The sequence below is a fragment of the Enhydra lutris genome, unplaced genomic scaffold (genome assembly GCF_002288905.1).
Source record: "Enhydra lutris kenyoni isolate GAN:26980312 unplaced genomic scaffold, ASM228890v2 scaffoldscaffold55, whole genome shotgun sequence".
Classification (NCBI taxonomy): domain Eukaryota; kingdom Metazoa; phylum Chordata; class Mammalia; order Carnivora; family Mustelidae; genus Enhydra; species Enhydra lutris.
Window position 1 is genome coordinate 7,398,080 of NW_019154139.1, and position 27,252 is coordinate 7,425,331.

Consider the following 27,252-nt stretch of genomic DNA (forward strand, 5'->3'; position numbering starts at 1 on the left):
TAAAGATTTTATTTATTTATTTGACAGAGAGAGATCACAAGCAGGCAGAGAGGCAGGCAGAGAGAGGAGGAAGCAGACTCCCTGCTGAGCAGAGAGCCCGATGCGGGGCTCGATCCCAGGACCCTGAGATCATGACCTGAGCCGAAGGCAGCGGCTTAACCCACTGAGCCACCCAGGCGCCCCTCAAATAAATCAAACTTTTAAAAAAAACTCACTACACCCCGTAAAAAAGTACTATTATCATCCCCATTTTACAGATGAGGAGACCAAGGCACAAGGAGGTGAACTAACCTCCAAGGGCCACACAGGTTGTAAGTGACAGAGTGGGGACTTGAACCGTGGCAGCTAGGCTCTGGAGCCCACACACTCTTACCTCCCAACTCAAAGGTGCTTCCTCCCCCATCCCCATGGGCTGCCTCCAGCTTCATCCCACACTCCACCTGCCTGGCTCTCACCTACCCCAGATTTCATGGAAAGGGAGCAGCCAGTGCAGACTACAGACTTGCCACACCCCGCATGAACACACCTGAGGTGACGTCATCTCCAAAGATGCCTGACGCGCCTCCTGACTCACCAGGTGCTCGATAGCTTCCTCAGAGACCAGCAAAGCTTCCATTTCGCAGTCCTCGACCTCACTAGTCGGAATTCCAGGTCAGCATCTATCCCTACAAGGCATGGTGCACCCTGTCTGCCCACCTGAGGACCCTCGCTCCAAAGAGGTAGAGGAGGGGTTTGGGCTCACTTCTAGAGATTATGTGTTGGGTGTCATGCACCTTTTATGGCAAGGGTTTTGAACCAGGGGCCCACGGTGAGTATTCAGGGGCCATGAACTTGGATGGAAAAAAAAAAAAAAAAAATTTACAAGTTCTTTTCACTGACCCCTACCTGGTATATCGCATTTCCCTCAACTCCAAAGATAGGTAATACGCTGCAATAGTGTCGTGCTAGAAATCACAGCTCTTTCCCTGTCATATTTCAGCTGCTGCAGACACAACAAAATATTGTTCACACTCGTCCCAACTTCAAAATTATGGCGCTTCCATCAGACTCACTGCCAGATCTCATTGTACAGTGCATTGATAAAAGAGCCCAGCCACAGTTCAGTATTGTTTCCCCTTTGCAATCCTGTGTATTTTACTTTATGCATTTAACAACAGGATTCTGGGGCGCCTGGGTGGCTCAGTGGGTTAAAGCCTCTGCCTTCGGCTCAGGTCATGATCTCAGGGTCCTGGGATCGAGCCCCGCATCGAGCTCTCTGCTCAGCGGGGAGTCTGCTTCCCCTTCTCTCTCTGCCTGCCTCTCTGCCTACTTGTGATCTCTCTCTATCAAATAAATAAATAAAATCTTAAAAAAAATTAAAAAATAAATAAATAAAATAAAAACGGGATTCTGGGGTGTCTGGGTGGCTCAGTCGGGGAAGTATCCAACTCTTGATTTCGGCTCAAGTCCTGATCTCAGCGTCCAGGGATTGAGCCCTGCCCTGTGTAGTGGCAGGCTCTGCACTCAGCGGCGAGTCTGTTTCTAGCTCTGCCCCTCCCCCTATTCATGCGCGCTCTCTCTCTCTCTCTCTCTCTCAAATAAATAAGTAAAATCTTTTAAATAAATAAATAAATTTTATATAATAAAATAATAAACAGCACTTTAATATACATATATACATAATAAATATAAACATAATCATAATAAAATAGCATTTTATACTATAATAATACTGTATAATAAAATCATAAATAATAATATTTAAATAAGTAATAATAAAAACAGTCTTCTGAGAGGCTGTTCTTGGGCTCCCCCAGGCTGCCCAACAGGTCCGTGGTACAGAGACAACTTGGAATCCTGCCTGTACCTACCATCATCTCAAAGGCAGGTGCTAGTATCCCCACCTTCCACAGAAAAGCTAGGCTTGAAAAAAACTAGTCTTAAACAGAAGTGAGGTTTGGAGGGGGGTATCTCTGACCTGCCCAGGGCCACCCAGCTGCTGAGGAAGTGAGCTAGAGGCACTAGGGCCACCACTGGCTCTGCCAGAAACCACCTGTCAAGGAATGAACACAAGACATGGACCGCCCACAGGCCTCAGCAACTTGCAGTTTGCTTTCTTTGTGCTACCTTGAACAGAAACCAAAGTTCAGGAAACGTCCCTCCGGCCTCCGCTCTCGGCCAAACCAAGAGTCAACCAAGGTGGCAGAGCAGACCCCTCCTGTCTGCAGCACTCAGGTTACAAAAGGCTTTGACTTTCTTGCCTTCCACTCACAACTTAGGGGCCACACTGCACGGGAACGGTTCAAACCCACAACTCTGTCTCCAAGGGTCTGGGAGACCTGGTTCCAATCCCAGCACGGCCCGCCCCTCCCCCAGCTTTGAGGGCACCTCTCTGAGCCTCGGTTTTGTCATTTGGGAGGTGCAGCTAATGATACCCAACTTGCAAGACAATTTTGCACATTTACATACCACGCCCCTAACACCCATATCAAGGAGGAAATCAGACGATTGCATTTCTCCTGCACCCGTACAGTTAGAGTGCACCTGGCAACTTACAAAATTACTCCGTAAGTGCTTTTTGATCAGTCAACACCAAGTGCTTTGCAGATTCTTTTTTTAAAGTTTTTATTTATTTGGCAGACAGAGATCACAAGCAGGCAGAGTGGCTGGCAGAGAGGGGTGTGGGGAAGCAGGTTCCCTGCTGAGGGGAGAGCCCAATGTGGGGCTCGATCCCAGGACCCTGGGATCATGACCTGAGCTAAAGGCAGAGGCTTTAACCCACTGAGCCGCCCAGGCGCCCCTGCTTTGCAGTTTCTATCTATCTAGGCCACTCCTTTTTTGGCAAGGGCTGTTCGGGACCACCCTGCTACTATTACTCATTTACTCAACAAATAACCACAGAGCACCTTTATATGCCAGATGCTGGGGGAGTGAGGTTAAGAAAGTCCCTGACCTCATGGAACACGAGGTCCAGGCGTGGGAAGACAAATAAACAGGCCCATGTTAAATGCACAAGACAAGTAAAGCTACAGAGAAGAGTTAGAGGAGCAAACTGAAATTGGAAATGTGGCAGGGAGGGATGGCCTTTCAGGGAGTCAGCATTCAAGAGAAACAAGAAGGAGCCAGACATGGGAACACAGAAGGCAGGTGAGCACGTACCAGCAGAGGGTCCAGCAAAGGTAATGGCCCTAAGGTGGCAACAAGCTCGGAATGTTCGAGAAAAAGACAGAAGGCCAGGTCACTGCACCGCTAGAGGGAGGGCAAGCCAAGTAGGAAGCAAGTTTCAAGGCGACGAGTAAGGCTCATTAGAAAGCTATGTGCAGGCCAGACTGGGGAGCCAGCACTGCGTTCTGTGTGTGTCAGGAAGCCACTGGAATCTTTTTAGCAGAGGACTGACAAGGTCCCATTTAAATCTTGAGAAGATCCGTCAGGCTGCTGCATTGAGGACAGATGAAAAGAGGGGAAGCTGGAAAATGAGTTAGCAGGCTACTGCAGTGGTCTGGGCCTGGATCAAGGTAGGCAGTGGAGAAGATTCTAGAGGTTATGGCCACCACAACCATGCTATCACACTATTGGTCTTTAGAGTTTTCAAATTCTCTTCATTTGAGTCTCACAGCACACCCAGGGAAGATGGGACTGAATCCGTCAGGCCATTTCACAGAACAAGAGACTGAGGCCGGGCGCCTGGGTGGCTCAGTGGGTTAAGCCTCTGCCTTTAGCTCAGGTCATGATCTCAGGGTCCTGGGATCAAGCCCCACATTGGGTTCTCTGCTCAGTAGGGAGCCCACTTCCCCCATCCACCCCACCCCCACCAGCCTCTCTACCTACTTGTGATCTCTTTCTCGCTGGCAAATAAGTAAGTAAAATCTTAAAAAAAAAAAAAAAAAAGAGAGAGAGAGAGAGAGAGAGAGAGAGTGGCCAAGAGTGACAATATGATTATGCCCCAGAATGCGTAGCTAGAATGTGCTGGAGCTGGGAATGAAAATCAGGACTTTGGACTCCCTGCCCTAAGTTCCTGTGCTGCACAGCATGACACGGATGCTCCAGAGAACACGGGCATAGGTGAACCTCTGTAAACCCCAGAAGGGTCACATCCTCAACCTCCCCCACAGCCCTCACAGCAAGTGATCACTGGGTGCTCGCTGGCTGACCCCAGCACTTCGGAAGACATGGCTCTTGGGCCCAGGGAATGTGACACCCTGTTCCCTTTCCAAGTCACAGTGTGGACAGGGTAGGAAGAGCTGGAGGGTGGGTGACCCCTCCATTTTCTTCTTCTGCAAAACAAGGACTTCTTACCTTTTAAAGGAGTATCAAGAGGATTCCTGAGAATATGGCCCAAAGCACAATACAAACGATAGATCATCGAGATTTCTGGATAGATAAGAGCTTCGTGGAGACTAAAAGAACTTGTGGGGCGCCCGGCTGGCTCAGTCAGGAGGGCATGCAACCCTTGCTCTCAGAGTAGCAACTTTGAGCCCCACATTGGGCACAGAGATGACTAAGTAAATAAACAAAATACCTTGAAGGCACTTCTCTTGCAGAGTGGGCTTGGGCTGGGGAGTGCCTGGCTCCCTCTGACCCTCTGTGTCCCAGCTCCACCACAGCCTGGTGATCTTGGACCCAGTCTTCTCATCTGCAAAATGGGGCAGCTAAAATTTGCTCCTGCCTCAAAGCATTGTTGAGCGGATTCAGTAAGAGAAGGCCCAGGAAGCGCCAAGCACAGGGCTGGCACACGGCAGCCTTAAGCGTGTTGTGGCCGGTGTCCCTAAGTGCCACTGCTGCCATCAAGCACTGAGTGGGGGCCAGGGCCCCGCAGCTGAACTGAAGTCGGCCCCAGCTGGGTTCTGAAGGCAGCAGTGGCCCCCACGGCCTGACGGGAGGATCCGCAGAAGCCATCAGGGCGCTAGCTGAGAAAGAGACTTCCTGGGGAAATAAATAAGGCAGGAAGGAGCCCCGGAGCTGGTGATGACAGAGAAAGGAAAGCCAGCTCGTTTTCTACGGGCCATTAAATGTGATGAAAGGAGCTGGCTCCTGTGGAGGCTCCTGGGAGCTGACACGTAGCCCTCACTCCATCAGCCTAGGCTGAGGCTCTGGCTTCAGCTAGCAGCCAGACTTCCTCAGGGGACACCTCCACCTCTGCCATCTGAGGTTACCACCGCCTGCCCCGTCCCTCCCAGTCCCTGGGCCCACACAGAGCAACTCAAGTGCCAGGCTGCTTGGGTCTGCTCTCCGGCTCTGCCGCTCCATCACCCTGGCCAGTTTCTTCATCTGTAAAATGGGGACAATCACAGCGCTTCCCTGTAGGGCTGCTGTAAAGATTAAGGAAGCTCATCTAGGAAAAAGCACTCACACACAACAGGGCCAGACTAGAGGAAATGCTGGCTTGGGCAACAGCTACATGATTAAAAAATGTAAAACCCCTCCATGTGTAGTTCCTCTCATCTGACTCTCCCGCCCCGATCCCTGGGCACTGGGTTTCTCCCCACAGGTGACCATCACACACCATCCAACCTCAGGGCTCGTTTTCAGAAAGGGAAATTGAGGCCCAGAGAGCCCAAGGGCCTTCCTCAGGATGCCTTCTCTGGCCTTTCTGAACCACCTCCCAAGAGTCGAAATGGCAGTTCTAGAAAGACCTTCCATCTAGGGCAAAAAAAAAAAAAAAAAACCCTTCCTCCTCTACACTGGGGTATAACTCAGTATGACAGCACGTTGGCTGAATGTGTCCTCCTCCCGCCTCCACTGGGGCCTGGGGGCACAGGGGGTGAATCAGACCCAGTGTCTGCCCTTGGGAAGCTCAAGTTAATCACCCATATCTTTCTCCTTTCCCAACAACAAGCTCGGCACCCGCAGGCACTGAGGAAGTGAACTTAGACTCCGCACTCAGAGCCCAGTCCTCCTTCTCCACCATTCTGCCTTCTCTAGGCATGCTTCCAGAAATCTTCTAAGTACTTTCACTGGGCCAGCCCCATGAGGCCCCAGGATAGAAGGGAGTTCAGTAAGACTCCCCCGCCTCGGGGAGCTTGCTGGTCTTTGGGCTTAAGCCCCCACCGCTATTGTGTTTACCGAATCAGACTGTCCTGGTCTCTGTTCTTTGTCTACACATTTGAAATGGAGGCGAGCCAATTCTGATACCAATCCCGTCGTACATACTCAACAGTCACAGAAGCCTGGGTTCCAATCCAGCTGGCTGACATCCGGCCAGCCACATGAATCCCATGTTCCTCAGTTTTTCCATCTGTGAAATGGAGATATAAATGCCCACCCCCCCTCATGGAACCACTGTAAGAGTCAGACTACCCGTCAACCTCCCAGCACAGAAGCAACTGTGGCCATCCCAGAAATTCCCTTCCTCTTCTCTCTCCCTAGCCAGACCTCCCCATTCTGTCAAGCTCAAGGTCCACTTTCCAGAGGCCCTCCCTAACTTTGCCAGGTCACCCTGAGAGCTCTCTCTTCTGCTCCCTCCCACTGCATTGACTCCAGTCCTGAGCAGGGCTCGGTCCTGGTCCTCTTCGTGGGTTCTGCTAGAGTTGACTTTCTCCTTCCAGCCAGAATCTAAGCGACAAACTCAACCCCAAACCTGCCCCACAGCATCTTACCATGTTCACAGAAGGGATTCGAAAACTAATTTGCAAAGGTGGCCCCGGGCCCCTGCGAAAGGCTGAAGATTCGGAGTCTGGACACTTAAGTAGGAATCCTAGCTCTGCTATGTGACTTTCCAGGGGGACATTCGATTCTAGAAGCCTCAGGTTTCTCATCTGGAAAATGAGGACTGAATAATGTCTACCTGACATGGTTGCTATGGAGCACAGATGAGCATATGTGAAAGCCCTTTTGTTATAAACGAAAAAGTTCTATTTAAGGGATTATTATTTTCAGAGTCGCAAATCCAAACCTACTGACTCCTTAACTTTCTTATACCTAGACACTAGCTCATCCCACAGAGCTTCTTAGCCCCCAATAATCCACCCACCCCGCATTCTTCATTGTCCGTCCGGAACAAAAAGCCAACAGCTTAGAATTCACGGCCTCTATTGAGCACAAACCTGGTTCCAGCTCAGGGACCACAAAATCTCTCCCCCATCCTCAGATCTCATCCCTCCTCAAAACAGGTTTCACCTTCCCAGCTTTGGGTACCCCGGGCCTCCGATCTGCCCCAACAACATTTTGGACAGGCATCATTTCTACCTGACAGTCCAATTTCTGTGGCAAGTCAAAATGGGGAAGGAAGACTCTGGTGGGTGTGGTTGTATGTGGGGAGAGGGGCAGTAGTAGTCTCAGTAGTAGAAGTAAAGATTCCGCTGGAATTTTGTGTCCAACAGTTGCTAAATGTTCTATAATTATCCCATTTGTGTGAAAATTCAAGGATCTGCATTCTGCTATTTTCATGGGACTGGATGAATTGCAGATGCTGAGGAAAATGGTAAGAAGTTGGGGTTCAAAGTCTGGTGCCTAGACACCAAAGTCCTGTGAACAACCCCAGAGAACCGACAAAGCTGCTGTTGGCCCCCAGTCCCCCAGTCCAGGACCAGCCCCCTTCTCCAGCCACAGACTCCCCAGCCCTCCTTTCCTGGCCCCAGCCCCTACTCTTCCCCATTGATGCCATGTTGGCACCAGAGCCATCAGGGGCAGGGGCAACGTTTCTACGTTCTCGTTTTGTTTTGTTTTCCTCCTGGGAAAACTGCTTTGTCTCTGTGCAAGACCCTTAAACCAGGCACCTTATAAATATCCGAGCCAGAGAGATTTTAAAAAGGAAAGGGGGGAGAGGAGGGAGCAGGCCCGGGGCCGGGGCGGGGAAGGGGGGGGTAACGGAGGCCCTCTGAGGGCGGCAGGGGGTCGGAGGCCTGGGTCAGTGACTCTGGGGCGCCCATCTCCGGGGGGCGCCCCCCAAGCCCTGGAGCTGCACCCCCACCCCCACCCCCCAGTCCCCGCGCGCTCCTGGCACAGCGACCCGCCGCTCAGGCCTCCCAGCCCAGGGATGGATCTCGCGACCGGAAATGCCCCGCTGCCCAGACCGCGCCCCCCTTTCCTGCCGCCCCCTCCCCCCTCAATCCCGGCCGGGCCGCAGGCCCCGGATCCCCGGGCTCGCGTGGCCGCCGCAGCCGACAGAGGCGACCCGTCGGCGGCCGCGATCCTCGGCCCTTGCTGCGGTCCCCTCAACTCTCGGCGCTGCGGGACCAAGGCGCACACAAAAGGAAGGGGCGCGCTGCCAGAAACGCCCCTGCCAGCCCCCTCGACCCCCTTCGCGGGGGCCGGCAAAGCATCCGCGCACCCCAAAGCTCCGGACGCCGAGGCGGGAGCCCCCCACGCAAGAAAATTCCAAGGCACTCCCCCCCCCCCACCGGGAGCTGCAGGGGCGGCCAAATCACCCAGCGGCAGGTGCCCCCGGCCGCACAACTTTGAAACTTTGGGGCAGGGCACGGGGACGGGGAGGGGGAGCCCCAAAAAGGAGGAAATGAGGATTTGGCGGCTCTTTCTTTATTTCTGCAAAATGCACTTTGCGGGTGGCCCCGCGCAGCTCCGGCCTGGCCCGGGCTTCCCCCGCGCCTCCTCCCGGCCCGGCGCGGCCCCCGGGCGCCCCCGAGCCCTCCCGCGCCCGCCGCCGGGACGCGGTCGGGCCCCGGCCTCTGCCCCGCCGGGCTCTGGCCGCGCGCAGCACTCACCTCGGCCGGGCTGCGCTCCCCGCGGGCCTGCGCCGAGCCCGATAAATGGTATGCTATGACTAGAGGTATGATTACGTTATTATTATTAGTAATAATAAGAGTAAATGCTATTTAATTACGGGCGGCCGCATCGTGCTCCCGGCGCCGCCGCCCCGGCAGCTCGGTCCATGTGGCTCCGGAGCGCTTTACTTTCATTTCCAGCCCCTCGGCCGGCCGCTCGCGGCAGCACCCGCTGGAGGCACCGTCTCCTGCAGCTCTTCCTCCTCGGGTCCTAGAGCGCGGCTGCCCTCGCCTCGCGCCGGGGGTGGGCGGCGCGGGCTGCGCACCTGGGGGCGGGGAAGTCCCCCTGCCCCGTGCAGAGCTCCGGCCTGGAAGCCACCTTTATTTTCTTTCAACGTGGACTTCCCTTTTAGGGTTTTTTCCTTGGGCGAGTCGTTGCTGGTCCAACTCTGCGCCTCGGCCCTTCCCGGTAGGTGGAGGGGCTCCCGCGTTGCCAGGTGCTTTCACTAAAGCCCCCGGCCCCAACCCACGGATGAGGATCGGAGGCTCAGAGAAGCATCAGACCCCCCCAGTGGGCTGGTGTTTTATGTTTGAGGTCTTTCCGGAAAGGGTTTGAGGGTACTTAGAAGAGCCAGTAGGTAAAGGGAGATGACCCAGAGAGGCGGGCTGTCTGGCCTTCCCCGCAGCCGCCTCTGAGAGCCCAGCAGGCCCAGGCTGGATTTGAATCCCGAGCTTCTGATTCCAAATACCGTGTCATCCTCGCTGCCACTACCTGCGCCCTTGATTCCAGACGACTCCCACACCCTGTGAGAGTTCTCTCAAATGTCCTTTCCTCCTTTTAATTTCAGACACACACACACACATATGCACTTACATATGCACGCACACACACATACTTACATGTGTATATGTATGTACATATGCATACATGTGTGCATTTTAATTATTGAGGATCGGCTGTGACCCCAGCAGACTGTATAAATGTTAACTCTTCCCCAAACCTTTGCACCAGACACATCTTAGAAGCTGGGGATACATTGGTGAGACAAAAATTTTTTAAGGTTTTAATTATTTATTTGACATAGAGAGCACATGCAGGGGGAGCAGCAGGCAGAGAGGGAGGGCGAAGCAGGTGGTCCACTGAGCAGAGAGCCTGACGTGGGGCTTGATTCAAGGACCCTGGGATCATGACCTGGTGAAAGGCAGACATTTAACTGACGGAGCCACACAGGCGCTGCTGTAGGACAGATTTTTAACATTTAAACATACTGTCTTAAGTGCAAGGAGCGCAAGAACCTGGAGAGGTTTCTACTTATTTAATTCTCACAATGATCCTGAAAGCTTGGTTTTATTTATTTGGGGGTGTATATATTTATTTATTTGAGAGAGAATGAGTGGGGGTTGGGGCAGAGGGAGAGGGAGAGAAAAGATTCTCTGCTGAGTAAGGAGCCCTAGGTGGGGCTTGTTCTTAGAACCCTGAGATCATGACCTGAGCCGAAATCAAGAGTCAGATGCTGGGGCGCCTGGGTGGCTCTTGGGTTAAAGCCTCTGCCTTCAGCTCCGGTCATGATCCGGGCTCCTGGGACCAAGTCCCACATCTGGCTCTCTGCTCAGTGGGGAGCCTGCTTCCCCCTCCCTCTGTCTCTGCCTATCTCCCTGCCTACTTGTGATCTCTGTCTGCCAAATAAATAAATAAATTTTTTTTTTTTTTTTAAATGAAGAGCAGAGTCCAGAGGTCCTTGGACTTACTGCAGAGCAGGATTTGCTTAAAATGAAGATATCTAATCCCCAGCTCTCAAAAGATTCTAATTTGGGGTGCCTGGGTGTCTCAGTCACTGGGCGTCTGCTTTCAGCTCAGGTTATTATCCCGGGGTCCTGGGATCGAGCCCCACATTGGGGCTTGTGTGCCCTCTTTCATTGTACCTCTCTCTGTCAAATAAATGAATAAAATACTTTAAAAAAATTCTGATTCAGCATTTCTTTTTTTTTTTAAAGATTTTATTTAATTATTTGTCAGAGAGAGAGAGGGAGAGAGAGCAAGCACAGGCAGACAGAATGGCAGGCAGAGGCAGAGGGAGAAGCAGGCTCCCTGATGAGCAAGGAGCCCGATGTGGGACTCGATCCCAGGACACCGGGATCATGACCTGAGCCGAAGGCAGCTGCTTAACCAACTGAGCCACCCAGGCGTCCCTGATTCAGCATTTCTAACAAGCACCCCTTGGGGATTCTGATATTTTGTGGGAAATCAACCCCTGGGTCACGTGGGATAGACCCAAGATCGTGGGTTAAAGGCAGCTTCCCTGGAGATTTGGGGAAGCTGGGTGACGGCATTTGGAAGACCAAGGTGGGTAGGAGTCCCAGCTCCCACCTCTTGCTAGCTGGGTGACTGTGGGCAATCTCACATCATCAACTTCCTCATTTGTAAATAAAGATAAGAATATCTGATAAATAGGGGCTCCTGGGTGGCTCAGTGAGTTAAAGCCTCTGCCTTCGGCTTAGGTCATGATCTCAGGGTCCTGAAATCGAGCCCCGCATCGGGCTCTCTGCTCAGCGGGGAGCCTGCTTCCGTTCCTCTCCCTCTGCCTGCCTCTCTGCCTACTTGTGATCTGTCAAATAAATAAATAAAATCTTTAAAAAAAAAAAGAATATCTGATAAATATACCCCCTGCACAATTTACAGTGAACCGCTCTTGACAGTCAATCAGATTAGCCACCACTTGTTACCGTCACCCCCGTGTTGTGGAGGAGGATGCTGAGGCCCGCTGGATCCCCACATCTTGCCTCAAATGAACTAGCTGGCAAATGAAGTGATCCCACCATCCCAAGCGGCCCGTAAAGGAACACATATCCTTTTCCTTTTTTTTTTTTCCCAAAAGATTTTATTTATTTATTTGACAGAGAGAGAGAGACAGTGAGAGAGGGAGTGAACACAAGCAGTGGGAGTGGGAGAGGGAGAAGCAAGTTTCCTGCTGAGCAGGGATCCCGATATGGAGCTATAACCCAGGGTCCTGGGATCATGACCTGAGCCGAAGGCAGATGCTTAATGACTGAGCCACCCAGACGCCCCTTTTAGGTATTTATGTGAGAGAGCGAGAGAGCACAAGCAAGGAGAGTAGCAGAGGGAGAGGGAGAAACAGTTCCCCCACTGAGCGGGGAGCCTGATGCAGGGCTCAATCCCAGGACCCTGGGATCATTACCTGAGCCGAAAGCAGAGGCTTAACTTTATTTATTTGTCAGAGAGAGAGAGCACGCGCACAAGCAGGGGGAGCGGCAGGCAGAGGGAAAAGCAGGCTCTCCACTGAAAAAGGAGCCTGATGCACGGCTCGATTCCAGGACTCTGGGATCATGACCTGAGACCAAGGCAGACACTCAACCCATTGAGCCACCCAGGCGACCCCCTTAACTTTATTCTTTTTTTTTTTTTTTAAGATTTCATTTATTTATTTGACAGACAGAGATCACAAGCTGGCAGAACAGCGGGGAGGGGGCGGGGGGGGAGCAGGCTCCCTGCTGAGCAGAGAGCCCAATGGGAGGGGCATGGGGGGGGCCTTGATCCCAGGACCCTGGGATCATGACCTGAGCTGAAGATAGTTGCTTAAGCAACTGAACCACCCAGGTACCCCCTTAACTTTATTCTTAATGCTCTTTTGCATTTATGCATTTTTTTTAAATTCCTGTAAGTATTTATTAAAAAATTATTTCCAGTTGCCTGGGTGGCTCAACGGGTTAAGCGACTGCCTTCGGCTCAGGTCATGGTCCTGGAGTCCCAGGATTGGGCCCCACATCGGGCTCCCAGGTCAGTGGGAAGTCTGCTTCTCCCTCTGACCTTCTTCCCTCTCATGCTCTCTCTCACTCTCTCTCAAATAAATAAATAAAATCTTAAATAAATAAATTCTTTTGTTCCAGGCGCCCTGGAACAAAAGAATTCTTTTTTTTTTTTTTAAGATTTTATTTATTTATTCAACAGACAGAGATCACAAGTAGGCAGAGAAGCAGGCAGAGAGAGAGAGAGAGAGAGGAGGAAGCAGGCTCCCTGCTAAGCAGAGAGCCCAATGTGGGGCTGGATCCCAGGACTCTGGGATCATGACCTGAGCCGAAGGCAGAGGCTTTAACCCACTGAGCCACCCAGGCGCCCCAACAAAAGAATTCTTAAAGGAGAAAATAATTTACCAAAAGCATTTGGTATCAGGAAACTCTCCAGAAACATGAGGCCACAATTTAAGCTCCTCCACAGACAACATTCTTTTCTGTCTCACTCACCTTTGGATTCCAAGAGCCAGAACAGTGCCTGGTACATAGTAAATACTCAATTACTATTTGTGGGGGGAATGAATTATTTTAATTATGGTTATTTATCAAAGTTTAAAAAGGTCATGTAGGGGCACCTGGGTGGCTCAGTGGGTTGAAGCCTCTGCCTTCAGCTCAGGTCATGATCCCAGGGTCCTGGGATTGAGCCCCACATCAGGCTCTCTGCTCAGCCAGGAGCCTGTTCCCCCCCCCTCCGGCCCCTGCCGCCTGCCTCTCTGCCTACTTATGATCTCTCTCTGTCTGTCAAATAAATAAAAATAAAATCTTAAAAAAAAATTAAAAAAAAAATAAAAAGGTCATGAATTCTGATGGGGAGCCCTGGGCTTGAACCCAGAGAGGAGAATGTGGTTTGAGTGGTCTTTAACAGAATCATCTGTTAGCAGCACCTTCCCACCAGGGGAGGTAACCCTTGGGGGTGAGGGGGCAAACTCCTCTGCAATGCTGGGAGGCCAAGCCTACCACCTTTCTCTAGGAGCCCTAAGCGAGCACCGCACCGGCACCCTGATGGATCTTGGGAATTTCTCTCCACATTCCTCACATGTCTGGCATAATTCAGGCATTTGTCTTTGATCTCACTAAATGGCAAGTCTGCAGCCTTAGTAGCTCTTAGTACCAGTATAAATATTGTTATTTATTCCATTTACAATTAGTGATTAAGTTTGTTTTCAGGCATCACAATGGAATTTAAAACACTCAGTTAAAGTGAACCAAACTAATCAGAGGCAGCCTGCTTTTCTCTTCAAAACATCCTTTTAAAAACAAAAGAAAAAGAAGCTGCAGAGAGACAGAAAGGTCTAAAACATTCTCCTTTCCCCTTATACCCACCTCATACTCACAGAATGAATTGTTTTCCGTGTGTTTTGAAAAGGACCCCAGAGATCTGGCTTCTGCTCTTTTTTATCTTGGGGTGCCTGGCTGACTCATTTGGTAGAGCAAGTTACTCTTGATTGCTGGGATCATGAGTTCAAGCCCCACACTGGGCATAGAGCTTACTTAAAACAAACAAAAAAACCTACTGTCTCTTGTCTAAATTACTGTGTAATTTGGGCAGGTCACTTAACCTCTCTGGTCCTCAATTCTTTGAAGTGTTGAAGATAGGCGTGGCCTGAGATGGCTCTATCCATCTGTCAAAGGCTATGATTCCATTTACTAGGCAAGCAAAACTAGCTCTCAGGTGATACCTTGAAAGGGAGAGTGAGTGCTGAAAGAGGAGAGATGACAAATGCGATGCTTGGAAACACTGATGGCTCTGGACTCCTCTGACACTGTGTACCATTGTGTAACCTCCTTCTCCCAGTCTTCCCATTTTAAAGTGGTTTAAGACAGAATCTAGATTCAGGTGTAACAAACAATCTGGATTGCTAAGGGGTGATGTTGGGCTGTTTTGGTGATTTTGAGTGTAGAACGTGAACATGTTCAGATAGAACATTTACTCTCCCCCAGGCTCTCATTATCTCCTAATACCTCTTTAGCCCTTGAAGGCTGTTGTTTCCTTTTCTCTCCTTTTCAATTAAGTACAATGCACACCCCGCGTGGGCCTTGGACTCACTACCCTGAGATCAGGAGTCGCATGCTCTATGGACCAGACCGAGCCAGCCAGGCACCCTGAAGGCCATTGTTTCTGCTACGAATTCCCTTCCAAACCTGAAAATCTTATGACCCATCAGTTAGGTGAGGACAGGGAAGATCACCTAAGATGTTCTACTGTCTGCCCTCCTCTTCTCTCTGGGAGGTCTCTGTCAGAAGGTCAAGGAAGGCCTCAGAAAGAAAAACTGGAAAAGGGAGGCTGGGGATCACCCCAAGGAAAATCCAGACTGATTTGATCAGTGCTAGCTGTAATCAGCACAGGAATAGCATCAGGCCTAATTGGGAGCATCTCAGCCTTCTCAGATGATGACTCATTTTAAGCAAACATCCAGTGACCCTGACTGGAATCCAGTTCAAATGAGGAAACGGGAAGCACTTACGACAAGTGAATCCTGGAAAAGACGCTGCCAGGTTGGGTACAGTACCTGCCCCAAAGCTCTCCCAGGTTGACAGGGACGCTGCCAATAATATTATTAATGTTGTGGAAAAGCCCTCAGAGCTGCAAATCAGCCACTGTGGGGACTTGAAGCTTGCTGTAGGGCCTAGAGGTAGGTGACTCATTCTGGACAGAGTGGTGTAGAAAAGCCTCCCGGAGGAGATGGCATTTGCCATGGGCCTTATAGGCAGAGGAGGAGAGGGTGGGTGGAAAGAGGACCCACCTCTCAGGAGTGGTGTGAACCAGGGTATAGAGCTTGTTTTCTCATCTCTCTGCTGGAAGGGGTGGCAATGATGCCCGCTTCCTTTGTGGTTGTAAAGATTAAATTAACTGTGTGTGAAAAGATCTGGCACATAATATATGTAACTTTCAATTGCAGGTAAAGCAAAAATCATGTGCGTGGGCCAAGTTGTGAGAGGTGACTTTGGAGAAGGCTGCATATGTTGATGGTGATTATCTCTGGGTGCTAGAGTTTCTTGGGTAATGTTTACTTTTCTCTTTATCCTGTTCTATGTTGGTTGAAGTATTTATAGCAAACACATGTTATTTATATAATGGATAAAATGTTCTTTGCGAAAAGAAAAAAAGAAAAGCTATTTGTGTTCTGATACCTAAAAAATTAAAACCTAGGGGAAAGTAGCAGAACTGTTCAAAGAATTCCCCCTAACCCCCCCCCATTCACTTATTTTGAACATCAGGCCACATGCGTGCTCTCTCTCTACGTATATATACATTTTTTAAACTATTGGTAAGTCGGTTACTGATATCACACCCCTAATTATTTAAGCATACATTCCCAAGAACAGGGGGCAGTCTCTTACATAACCCAGCACAATAATAACAATCAATAAATTTTTAAAAAAGATTTCATTTATTTACTTGAGAGAGTGAGAGAGAGATGAGAGGGGAGAAGGTCAGAGGGAGAAGCAGACTCCCCGCAGAGCTGGGAGCCCAGTGCGGGGCTCAATCCCAGGACTCTGGGATCACGACCTAAGCCGAAGGCAGTGGCGCCACCAACTGCGCCACCCGGGCGCCCAACAATCAATAACTTTAACACTGATACAACGCTATCATCTAATATGCAGTCAGGTTTCGCTAAACTGTCTCCATATTGGCCTTTAAAGTAATTTCCTCCCCAGTCCAGGATCCAGTCCACGACCCCTGTTTGCGTTTAGTTGTCATGTCTTTTTTAGTCTCCTTAAATCTGCAACAGTTCCTCAGATTTTCTTAGTCTTTCATGACACAGACATTCTTGCAAGAGTACAGAGCGGTTATTCTAACTGTAGCGGAAGAAACTGTAACTCAGTTGGGTTTGGCAGATGTTTCCTCAGGATTAGGTTAATCTTACGCATTGCTGACTGCACGGTCCCATGCGTCCTTCTCAGTGCATCACTTCAGTAGGTGTGCAATGGACGTCAGTTTGTCGTGTTACTAACGTTAACGTGCACCATTTAGTTAAGATGGTTTCCCAGCTTCTCTAACATAGGATAGCCATTTCCCCTTTTTAATTATCAAACAACTTGGAGCTATTTATGTGAAAGCCTTCGAATGGCCTTTCAATTTCATGGGATTAAAAAGGCGAGGCTTTCCTTTGAGGAAACGGATACGTAGTTCTTGCTGAACAGATCCAACAGCACGCCTTCGGGAGCACTAGCCTTTGTCTATAAAGATAGGTGAGCGTGAACCTTTCCGGAAAGGCTGAGTCGGCTGGACCGCAAGACTTGACGGGAATTGTAGTCTCTCTGGGCGCCCGGGGTTACACGCCGCCCTGTGGCCTCCTGGAGAAAGAGCCAGAAGCCGAAAAGGGAGGGCGCAGAGGGAGAGGGCGGTGGCGCGCTGAGACGCGGTGCTTCACGGGACTGGTAGTTCGTGGGCGCACTCCTGCCGCGGCCACCGCCCCCCTCTCAGGAGAACTCGACTACCATACCCGATAGGCCACGCGCGCGGGGGGAGGGAAACCCGGCCTGGGCCTCGAACAAATCAAATCGAAGGAAAGAAACTGCCGGCTTTCAAAATCCTCCTCCTCCGCCATCATCCGCCGCCGTGCGGGGAGCAGGTGGTGTCGGAGACGGGAGTGGCGAGAACTGCCGAGAGAGCTTACGGAAGAGCGGGCGGGTATCGGGACCTGTGGGCTCGGAGGCGGTGACCCCGACCTGACCTGACCCGGACCCTAAATCATTTCCCGCCCCCGCCGGGCGGACGCGCGCGCTCAGGTCGTCCCACGCGGCGGCGCCGTCTGTTTACGGTAAGGGTCGGGGTCTCTTTCCTTTCCCCGTCACCTGCCTGGGATGGGGGCGCGGGGGCGGCGCGTCCTTGCATCTGGGCGAGGAAGGTGTGGCGCTCCTGTGCGCCTTCTGGGTTTCTTCGCGGCCTTATCCCCTGCGCTTCCACGGCCAAGCGCGGAGGGGCTGAGAGAGGGGGTGCTGGGGGGGCACAGGCCCCTTTCCCAGATGGGGAAACTGAGGCTTGGAGAGGGCGTCTGGCGCAGTTGCCAGCAGTGGCGTCTCTTGTTGGCGTCGGTGACAACTGGGGGTGGTGCGCGTCCTCCGGGGATCCCGGATGGTGCTCCCGCGCCTCCCGCCTGTCATTTGAGGCCCGCACACGCGCGTCGCTCCCCTGTCGCCACCTCCCCATAGTCCCACGCCCGCGGAGGGCCTGGGCTGGCGCCGTAGCCCCTGAGATCGCCATGAGTCACTGCTGACGCTTCGCAGGAACGGTAGATGTGCACCCGAGAAAATCTGCGACTTTCGTGCCGGAAAAGGAGAGGACCGTTTGTGTATTTACTGACCCTTTGCAGACCTAGGGCGAATCAAGCACCTCTCTGTGCTTCGTTTTGGCAGTCTTCAAAGTGGATGTTGTGTATGTGTATTGGACTGAGGAACAGGCCGTTTTCTAGCTGAGAAGTTCTGTGTTCCAGTAGGAGCATACCTGGGAGCCCCACCACCATTTCACTTGCCTCAAATTGGCCTATCCAGAACTGCAAGTGATGGCGGGGTTTCCGGCTCTTGTTTATTTAGTGTCATCTCTTCGTTTTTGGATCACCTTCCAGATGCCAGGCCTTAGGTTGCATTTAAGTGATCCTGTCAAAACGTCTGTCAGAGCCTGCTTTTCTCTGTTAAAAACCCACCAGTGGCTCTCCTTTTCACTCAGAGTAAAAGCTACAATTTTTAAATGGTCTTTGTGACTCTGGCCTCTTGCTAATTCTCTTTTCTCATTTCTTGCTTTATTTCTCCTTCCCTCTCTGCCTTCCAACACCACCGGCCTCCTTGCAGTTCCTCTAATCTCCTCTCTTCCCCCCCCCACCAAGAGCCTTTGGTTTTGCTATTTGGTTTGCAGGAATGCTTTTCCTTCAGATACCTGCCTGGCCCAGACCTTGATATCCTTCAAGTCTTTGTTTCTTTCCTAATAATATCTTCTTTAACCATTCTGATTTGTTTTTTAAGTAGGCTCTATGCCCAGTGTGGAGCCCAACATGGGGCTTGAACTCATGACCCTGAGATCAACACCTGAGCTGAGGTCAATAGTCGGTGGCTTAACCAACTGAGCCACCAGGCACTCCTCTAACCAATCTGTTTTAAATTGCAACCCCCAGAAAACTCCTTACCATCTTCTCTATTTGTTTTTCTTTTTATCATTGTTTTAAGATACTACGTATCTTGTGGAGAACACATGTTCTAAGGGTTGCATGGCTGGCTCAGTTGTTAGAGCTTGGGACTCTTGATCTTGGTGTTGTGGGTTTATACCTTACATTGGGCATAGCAATTACTTAAAAAATAAAATTTTAAGAGGTGCCTGCATGACTCAGTCATTGGGTGTCTGCCTTCGGCTCAGGTCATGATCCCAGAGTCCTGGGATGGGCCTGCTCAGTGGGAAGCCTGCTTCTCCCTCTCTCACTACCCCCGCTTGTGTTCCCTCTCGCTGTGTCTGTCAAATAAATGAATAAAATCTTTAAAATAAGTAAATAAATAAAACTTAAAAAAAGAGAGAAAGAACACTTATTTTAAGAAGGCACGGTTTTTTTCATTCACTGCTGTGCTTCCGGTATCTGGAACAAGTGTAGGACATAGTAGTACACAATAAATGTTTGTTGAATGTATGAAAAGACGCCTCCTTACCCAGAAGAATAATTCATGCTTCCTGGTAAAGATAGACAAACCAGGGTGATCCGGGTTAAGTTAAAGGGAAGGAGGTGGGAAGCCGGCTGTCGGAAGCCCAGAGGACGCCGAGGGGGGAATGAGAGGATTGGGGGCCATCACAGTTGTATCTTAAGGATGGATAGATTGGGAAAGAACATGTTCTGGATAAGAAGAAGTCTCTATGGGTCAAGTTCTGTCCCCCATATCAGTCTTCCTTGGTGTACCCTGATTACCTGCCTTTTCCTCTTTAGGAAAATGGAGTGGTCCTTTCTGCCAGTCTGCTGAGTTCTGCCAGGCTGGAAGCTCCTTTCTTTAGGAACTCTGCCCTTGATCTATTGTGATGGTGGCTGTTGTGATGTAGAAACCTCTGGTCTCCTAGGAACCCCTGAGGTCTGGCCGCCATGGGTTGCCCAGTCTCCTGGCCAAGGTTGAAAGTGGCTGTGCAGTGGGCTGACCCCTGTGCCCCACGCCCAGAGACATGCCAGCGTGGGTGGTGGGGCATTTCCTGGGATGGATGACCTGGATCCCATAGCCATCGTAGTTCTGTTTGAGGAATGGGACCCTCAAACAGAGAGCAGCCAAGATGATCAGGCAGGTGTGTGCTTTTGGGGCTCTTTGCTGCTGTTGCTCAGGGACTCAACTGCCATTCACAAGGGACCCAGCAAACGGGCAACTCACATGGCTATGCTTGGTGTCCCAGCTGGAGCATTTGGGCAGGGGAGGAGTTAAAGTAAGATAGTGACTTTCCAGAGGCTAAAATGTGATTTTACTACATTCTTGCCACTTTCTCCACCTTTCTAGAATTGTTCCTTCCCTAATGCTATTTTCATTTCTCCCAATAGTTTAGCTGTTGGAGTCTTCATAGTGGGGGAAGGGGGGTCAAAACCCTGAAATAGCTGATGTTCTGCCCTCTCCTCCCCAGCTGGGGGGGCCCCAGGAGACACACTCTCTCTCTCTCTCTCTCTCTCTCTTTTTTTTTTTTAATATTTTACTTATTTATTTATTAGAGAGAGAGAAACACACACACACATACACAGTAAGAGAGGGAACACAAGCAGGGGGAGTGGGGGAGAGAGAAGCAGGCTTCCCGCCAAGCGGGGAACCCGATGTGGGGCTCGATCCCAGGATCCTGGGATCATGACCAGAGCTAAAGGCAGACACTTGACGGAGCCACCTGGGCGCCCTGACTCTTCTCTTTTAATGAAACTTTGTCCTGCTCAGTTTGCAGATTTCCAGGGGAGCCCATCAACGTGACCAGCATGGCCTCTGAAGACATTGCCAAGCTAGCAGAGACGCTTGCCAAAACCCAGGTGGCCGGGGGACAGCTGAGCTTCAAGGGCAAGAGCCTCAAACTCAACACTGCAGAAGATGGTGAGTCCTCGCGTGGGCTGGCCCAGGGGAGGAAAGGGAGTGTGCGAACGACCGCTTACTCTACTCGTGCTCAGGCTTGTTTAGCTACATTATCACATTGTTTGTCCTAGTAGCTCTGTGAGATATCGTGGGGCCCATCTAGCAGTGAGGCTCAGAGATGATGTGTCCGCAAGCACGTACGGGCTTCCTTGCTGGTCGTCGTGTTTTTGGAGGCCGTCCTCGCTGGTGACAGCTTAGGTTGGCAAGTGGGAAGGGATAGTAAACAAGGAGGGACCACGACAGCAGTCTCAGGATATAGCCCCTGACGTCTTCAGACCTTTACCACCATGATCCCAGACTGGGCTGGGAGTACTGGTTGCCCTCCCCAGAGCTAGGACCCTCTTGGAGGTCTGGTCCATGTATCTGAATGCCCCTGGCAGAGGGATGGATGTTCTTGTCTGTGTAGGGGAACGAGGACTGGAGGGAATTAGGAACAAGAACATAGGCCCTGCCTTTTCATCCCTAGCCAGAGCCTGGCTAACTCTCATCAACCCAGAATCCCCTGGCGTTTGGAAGTGAAGGCACCTATGTCAGTACCTGCGAGGTCTCTTGAGGTTCGGGTCCAACCAGGGAAACTGGTCTGGGCTTGCCTGGTTGTCAGGGAGTGTAGGCAGGCTTGTTCCCCTGCACTGGCTCAGAAGCCACTTGAGTCCTTGGGTTGGTGAGAGCGTGGCCATGCATATTCCTAATATCTAGAGGGCCTTAAAATTTATAGAGCTCCCCTGTGCTATTGTCACTTTCGATCATGCACCATCCTGGGGGGAGGGAGGTGGAAATGTTACCATTTTATAAAGAAGGAAAAACAATTAGGAAGACCTAACTTGCCCAAGGTCATACAGCTGGTACATAGCAGATCCAGGATTTTAACAGAGGCCCAGCTGAATTTCTGTTCCGGTGTTTCTCAGTAGACATTCAGCTCAGTTCAGGAAACACGAATTTGCTATGAAATGCCATTCGCTGAATGCCGAGTCGGCATTCTTAAGTGCCATGCAAATAGAATCTCATTTTATTTTCCTAAAAGTCCTTGAGGTGAGTTTCATCCCCAGTTTGTAGGTTGGAAAATGAAAGCCCAGGGAAGTGAGAGATAGGGTTTGCCTAAGGGCTCAGGTAGAAGCGGTGGAGCTGGGATTAGAGCTCAAGCTTGTCTAGCCTTAAATCCGGGCAGATCGCCACTTCACTGGCGCAGGCTGGACCTGCTGCCTCCCATTTTGTAGGTCACCAGGGAGGCCCAGCTACAGTCCGAGCCTCTGAGGAGCTTCTGCCCAGGAGTAGGAAGGGAGGTGCTCGGAGAGCTACCGGCGTGGGGCTGAAGGTGAAGGCTATTCTGAGTGATGTGAACAGAAAGCTGTGGGAAGCTCAGCGAGGGAAAGGGTTCATGTCTGGTTTGAGAGGGCCCCGGAAGTCTCCGTGGATGGGGCCGGGTGTGGACTGTCCTTGGAGGGGAAAGGGCAGTAGAGGCAGGGAGAACCACGTGAGTTAGGCACGGGAGCTGAGACACATAGGGTGGGCTTGGGAGAGAAGAAATCGGGATGCCAGAGGGAGCCCAGTGCAGAGGCCCTTGGATGCTGTGTGGGGGAGCCCGGTGGCTGAGTCCCGGTTCCAGAAAGGGCCCCCGTCTCAGCTGCAAGTGAGCCGGCCCAGTCAGGAGAGGGCACGGGCCTCTGTGAGGATGCCGTGAAACGGATGATGAGAACAAGGCTCTTTTCTCTCCCCAGTAAGTCATTTAAGGACCAAAGAAAGGTCTTTCTGCTTCTCCTTGGCTGCGTGTGAACACCTGGAACCTGTCACTGTGTGAGGTTGTGGAGGCTGAGAGCAGGCTCTGCCACCCGGCCTCCTGGCAGCTGGTCTAGACAGCGCAGCCCTGGCCGGTGTTTGAGTCCCACACCTGGGCACCTGGGGGGCTCATCATGAAGCATCTGCCTTCGGCTCAGTTCATGACCCTGGGGTCCTGGGATCGAGCCCCGCATCAGGCTTCCTGCTTGGCGGGGAGCCTGCTTCTCTCTCTCGCACTCCCCCTGCTTGTGTTCCCTCTCGCGCTGTCTCTCTCTTCCTGTCAAATAAATAAGGGAAAAAAAAAAACAAAAACTCCATCTGGATCGAAAACAAGTGAGAGAGGCCACCCAGTGGTGATCCCCGCCTTCCTGTCCCTTCTCCCATGTTGATGCTTTTTCTTCCAGCTCCAAATTGTGCCTGTCACTCTCCCCAGGGCTGAACCCTCTGTGCTTGCATCACTCGTACAGCAGAAGTCTCCCTCGGGGCCCTGGCGCCTCTGTTGCCCGGCTCTTCAGCACGGCCCAGACGTCCCCATGAGCAGCTGTCCTCCCTCCTTGTTCAGCCGGCCGGTCTCCGGCTATTGGGGGGGCTCAGTTTGAGAGCAGGTGGTCCGAGGGGCCGAGAGATTATTTCAGCCCTCGTGCCAGCTACAGAGGACACCTCGGCACCTGGGACCCAGCGTCGGGGGAGGGATTGAGGGGGTGGGGGTGGGGGGAGCACTGCATAAAGTCCATGGTTGTGCGCCGAAGCAAGGATTTGGAGAGGAGCACATGGGTAGAGTTTCAGAAGACCAGTCTGAAACCTAGCTCTGCCCTTTTCCTGAATTTCTGGGCAGAGTTGCTTCATTCCTTTAAACCTCAGCTTCCCCTTCTAGAAAATGGGAGGCTCATACCTGTCCAGCCTTCTGGTTGTGAAATGAGAAAAGGAAAATGAGTCCCAGTCACCATCTTCTGGCTGTGTGACCTCAGTAGGCGTGTACGTGCTCTCTGTGTCTCAACATACTCCGTTGTGACATAGACGGAGCAGTGACTAGACGGTGTGGGGAGAAGGCCGAGCACTCCTCTCTGCGGGGCTTGGTAGTGAGTAGACGCAAAGTCCTGCTTTCATGAGCTGGAGCTCATGGCCCGGTGAGGAGGGCCGTGTGAGCCCAGTCTCCATGTAATGATAAGTCATCACTCCGGAGAGTGTAAAATTGTAGCAGGCAGCATCTGCGGGGAGACCAGGGCTGTGAAACCTGCCAAGCAGGGTCTGACCTGCCTGGGAGTTCAGCAGGGCTTCCCGGGGAGGTGCTGCTGGCTGCTGGCGGCCTCAGCCTGGGGAGGGAGGCATGTGCGCAGGCCCCACCGGGACAGCTTGTCTGTCAGCTCCTTATAGGTTGCAAATCACCACCTTTCTGAAACCCTCTCTGTGGCCTTTGTCACCTAAAAGGTCAAGTCCAACTTTTCTCTCCTGTGCACATCTCCATCTCTTCCTCACCACCTCACCCCACTCTGTCTTGTGCCAGCCAGGCTAGATGGGTTTTGTCTCATGCGTCTTGTGTGTTCTTGTTTAGGTTATAAAATTAATACGTGCTCATTATAGAATACAGAAACATTGAAAGAAGGCAAAAAACCCATATCTTTATTATCTCACACCCCAGGATACAACTACTTTTAATTTTGGTGCGTTTTTTTCCTTGCTTTTTTCTATCCATAGCTGAGTTCCTTCTTTTTTTTTTTTCTTTCTCTCTCTCTTTCTTTCTTTCACAATTTGGATCATAATTAGAGATACTTTTTTTTTTTTAAGGTTTTGTTCCTGTATTTGACAGATAGCGCGAGAGGGAACACAAGCAGGGGGAGTGGGAGAGGGAGAAGCAGGCTCACCGCTGAGCAGGGAGCCAGATGCAGGGCTCGATCCCAGTACCCCGGGATTATGACCTGAGCCGAAGACAGATGCCCAACGACTGAGCCACCCAGGCGCCCCAATTAGAGATACTTTAAAAGCTGCTTTATAACTTGATGTTAGGAATAAATTGAGCAGTTAATGAGAAAGCACAGACACAGCCATAATTGCAGCACCTAGAGATAAAACTGTTTTAACATTGGGTTTCTATCCTTTTAGAGCTTGCAGGATGTGTGTGTGTGCGCGTGCGTGTGCATGTGCATTTGTAAGGTAGAATATATAGCATTTTATTTTTTAATTTTTATTTATTTATGTTTTTTAATAGGTATAACATTTTGAAAGTGTGATCAGACCAAACACCCATGGAAAACCTCATTTTTCACTTGACACTATGACATGGATATTTTCCAAGTCGGGCAAACACCTGTGGCACCGTTCATAATGACGTCAGTATAACTGTGTAATGTACTCTGGTCAATTAACCTTTTCATCGTAACAAAAACGATGCAGTAGTGAACGCCCCACACATGAATCATGTAACACTGAGAGCCTTTCTGTTATTGTACCTGCTGGAGTCTCACTTGGATGCCGTTTCTCTGCTTGACCTCGTGTACTCCCTGTGCAGGAAGGCTCCACCCACGCCACCATAAGGTGCCCCAAGCCCCTTCTTCGCCCCGTGTGGCCAGCTTCTTCCTTCCTTTGGCTCCCAAGCCTTCCATCCCAGCCTGTTTTAATACTCAGTACAGAGGAATTTTCTTTTTAGTCATGTCCCCTGCTAGACTGCGAGCCTGCCTGATTCTCCTTTGCAAGCCAGGGCCCGGCACACGGCAGGCCTATTACTGCTGTTGGAATTGTGAGTGAAGAGGTCGTGGCCGGACTCTGTTCTGCCTCAGTTGTTCGTGACTCCCAAAATCTAAGTTTCTGTTCTTTGGTCCTTCGCAGCCAAAGACGTGATTAAAGAGATTGAAGACTTTGATGGTTTAGAGGCTCTGCGCCTGGAGGGCAACACGGTGGGCGTGGAGGCAGCCAGGGTCATCGCCAAGGCCTTGGAGAAGAAGTCAGAGTTGAAGGTGAGGTCCGCATGGTGAGCAGGCCCAGAATGGTTGGGGCCAAGCTTCCACTCACGCCACCACAGCCCCTGCCTATGTCCAGACCCTCCTAGGTCCTGCCTTGTTGGTGGTCACCATGAACAGCTCCCCTTGCTCTGGCCTTCCCAGAGCACAGCCCTGGCCAGGGCACCTCTCCCTGTGTGATGCGTCCGTTCGGATCCCCCGGTGACAGACAGGAGTGTCAGAGTTTCATCAGGTAACGCGCGTGAAGGATGAAGGGGGTGAAGCAGAACTGGACAGGGTGAGCCTTCAGCTGGCGCTGCAGATTTGGCATCTGTGAGGAGGGAAGGGCCCAGATTTGGGCCACCAGTGCCTTGGACCATGGGGCCTTTCTGGCACTGAGTTTTCCTAGCCGGGAGCCCCAGAGCAAACAGTGCCCATAGAAGAGCCGCGTGTTGGGCAGAAGTGGCCAGGCCTCCGCTCAGCAGCTGGGGCGGGGGTGGTTGGGAAGGTACTGCGCTCCTCATTCTGAATGGCGGGTTCTTTCTTAAAGGTTAGATCCAAGCAGTGCTCCCCTTGGGCCGGCACAGGGATCCTTCTATTCCATTGTGTCCTAAAGGGGGTCCCACTAAACGGCAGTCCCTCGAGATGCTCGGTGAGAAGAGTTGGGGTATCAGGTGTTTCAAATGTCATGGGGGAGTCCCTGTGTGCTCTCCGTTCCTGGGAATCCCAGTGTGCAGAGGCGTGGGCAGGGGAGACCCGCTTTTCTGGCTGCAGATGGTGCTCAGTGCACGCAGGACACGTGTCCTCAGTCCTTGGGGCACCCCAGATGAGAAAGACTGGGTCTGTTTGTAAGTCAGGGGAACGGAGGCTCAGAGGAGCTGAGTAAACAGCCCAAGATCCTAATGCTGGTCAGCATGGCACACTCCGGAGTCTGCTGCTCTTTCCTGACCCCGCTGTGGTGGCTGAAGGGAAGGGGCGCAGGCCGAGGGCAGATGGCGTGGATCTGCCCAGTGCGGCCCTGGAGCTGGCTCGTGGGGCGACCCTTACCGTCTGTTTCCTCAGGAGGATCACGGTCAGGTTAGTTGCTAGGTGCATCTTCTCTTCTGCCCACGGCCTGTCGTTTCCCTGAGCAGACACGGGGACATCTTCCTAGGAAAAAACTCGACCCTCCGCACTGGCCATTGAAGGGCAGGAACAGAGGACACAAGACCTGGGCCTGAGATTTGTCATCCGAGGGTCTGGGTTCAAGCCCCAGTACCGCCACCTTGTGTTCTGTGGGCTTGCACCAAGTTCCGCTCTGAGTCTGGGCTCCTTTATGAAACCTTTTTCTTCCCTGTGAGGTTGCCGTGGTGAGCAGATGCAGGCTTGTGTCACGAGAGAGCATGGCCGCAAGAGTGCCACATGCATTTTGTGTCATCCCGTGCAGGCCCAGGGCCTTGAGTCACCCTGCCCCCACTGGGTCAGGGCCGGGGCAGGTGGGAGCTACCCTTGACCCCAGTAATGCTCGCCAGGGTGCTGGTGTGCGAGAAGATGCTCCCTCTCCTGTTGGACACAGGCGCAAGCTAGGTCTTGACAGATGAGAGAGGTGAGGTCCAGAGCCACACGGGTCAGGAGGGGGCTGGGACTGGGCCCACATGACAGCCCAGCCTCATAGCTCTGCAGTAACTACTCTCACTTAGAGACTGTTGAGGCCAAATGCTGTATTGCAGAGATGGGATACTGAGGATTCAAGATGGGGAGTGGGGAGTGGCAGGCCTGGAGTCAGGTTAAATCAGAATTGGAACCTCATCCTTGTGCCCCAAAACCCCATGCTGACTGTTGGCCCATCAGAGCCGGGTTGGGGAAGCTTCTGGGTGAGAGGCCAGTTGTTAGGGGTTCCAGTGCTCAGGCTCTGGCTGCCTGTCCTGGCCCTGAGCGCCTGCATTCAGGTGTACCTCACTGAGCAGACCCATGTAGACTGTCCCCTAAGGCTCCATGTGTGTTGGTGATTTGCTCTACTGGAGGCCTCGAGAATTCTACAGAAATCGGTT

The 27,252-nt window shown here is 51.7% G+C and overlaps 2 protein-coding genes across 7 annotated transcripts in view; one reads left to right on the forward strand and one right to left on the reverse strand.

The window, feature by feature from the left end:
- Positions 1-8,845, reverse strand: part of LOC111157599 (zinc finger CCCH-type containing 7B) — a 57,498-nt gene extending 48,653 nt beyond the window's left edge. The window contains exon 1 of one of the 5 annotated variants that reach the window (XM_022519150.1): positions 8,640-8,845. The gene's annotated coding sequence lies outside the window, so the exon portion shown is untranslated. The remainder of the gene's footprint in view (positions 1-8,639) is intronic. The other 4 variants (XM_022519149.1, XM_022519151.1, XM_022519152.1 and 1 more) reach the window with 4 other exon arrangements.
- An 8,155-nt stretch (positions 8,846-17,000) lies between these two features.
- Positions 17,001-27,252, forward strand: part of LOC111157498 (Ran GTPase activating protein 1) — a 30,706-nt gene continuing 20,454 nt past the window's right edge. Inside the window, exons 1-3 of one of the 2 annotated variants that reach the window (XM_022518941.1) lie at positions 17,001-17,215; positions 20,328-20,477; positions 25,113-25,240. In XM_022518941.1, coding sequence (XP_022374649.1) covers positions 20,366-20,477; positions 25,113-25,240 — 240 coding nt within the window. In that variant the 5' untranslated portion in view covers positions 17,001-17,215; positions 20,328-20,365. Of the gene's footprint in view, positions 17,216-20,327; positions 20,478-25,112; positions 25,241-27,252 lie in introns of those variants that run through there. The other variant, XM_022518942.1, reaches the window with a different exon arrangement.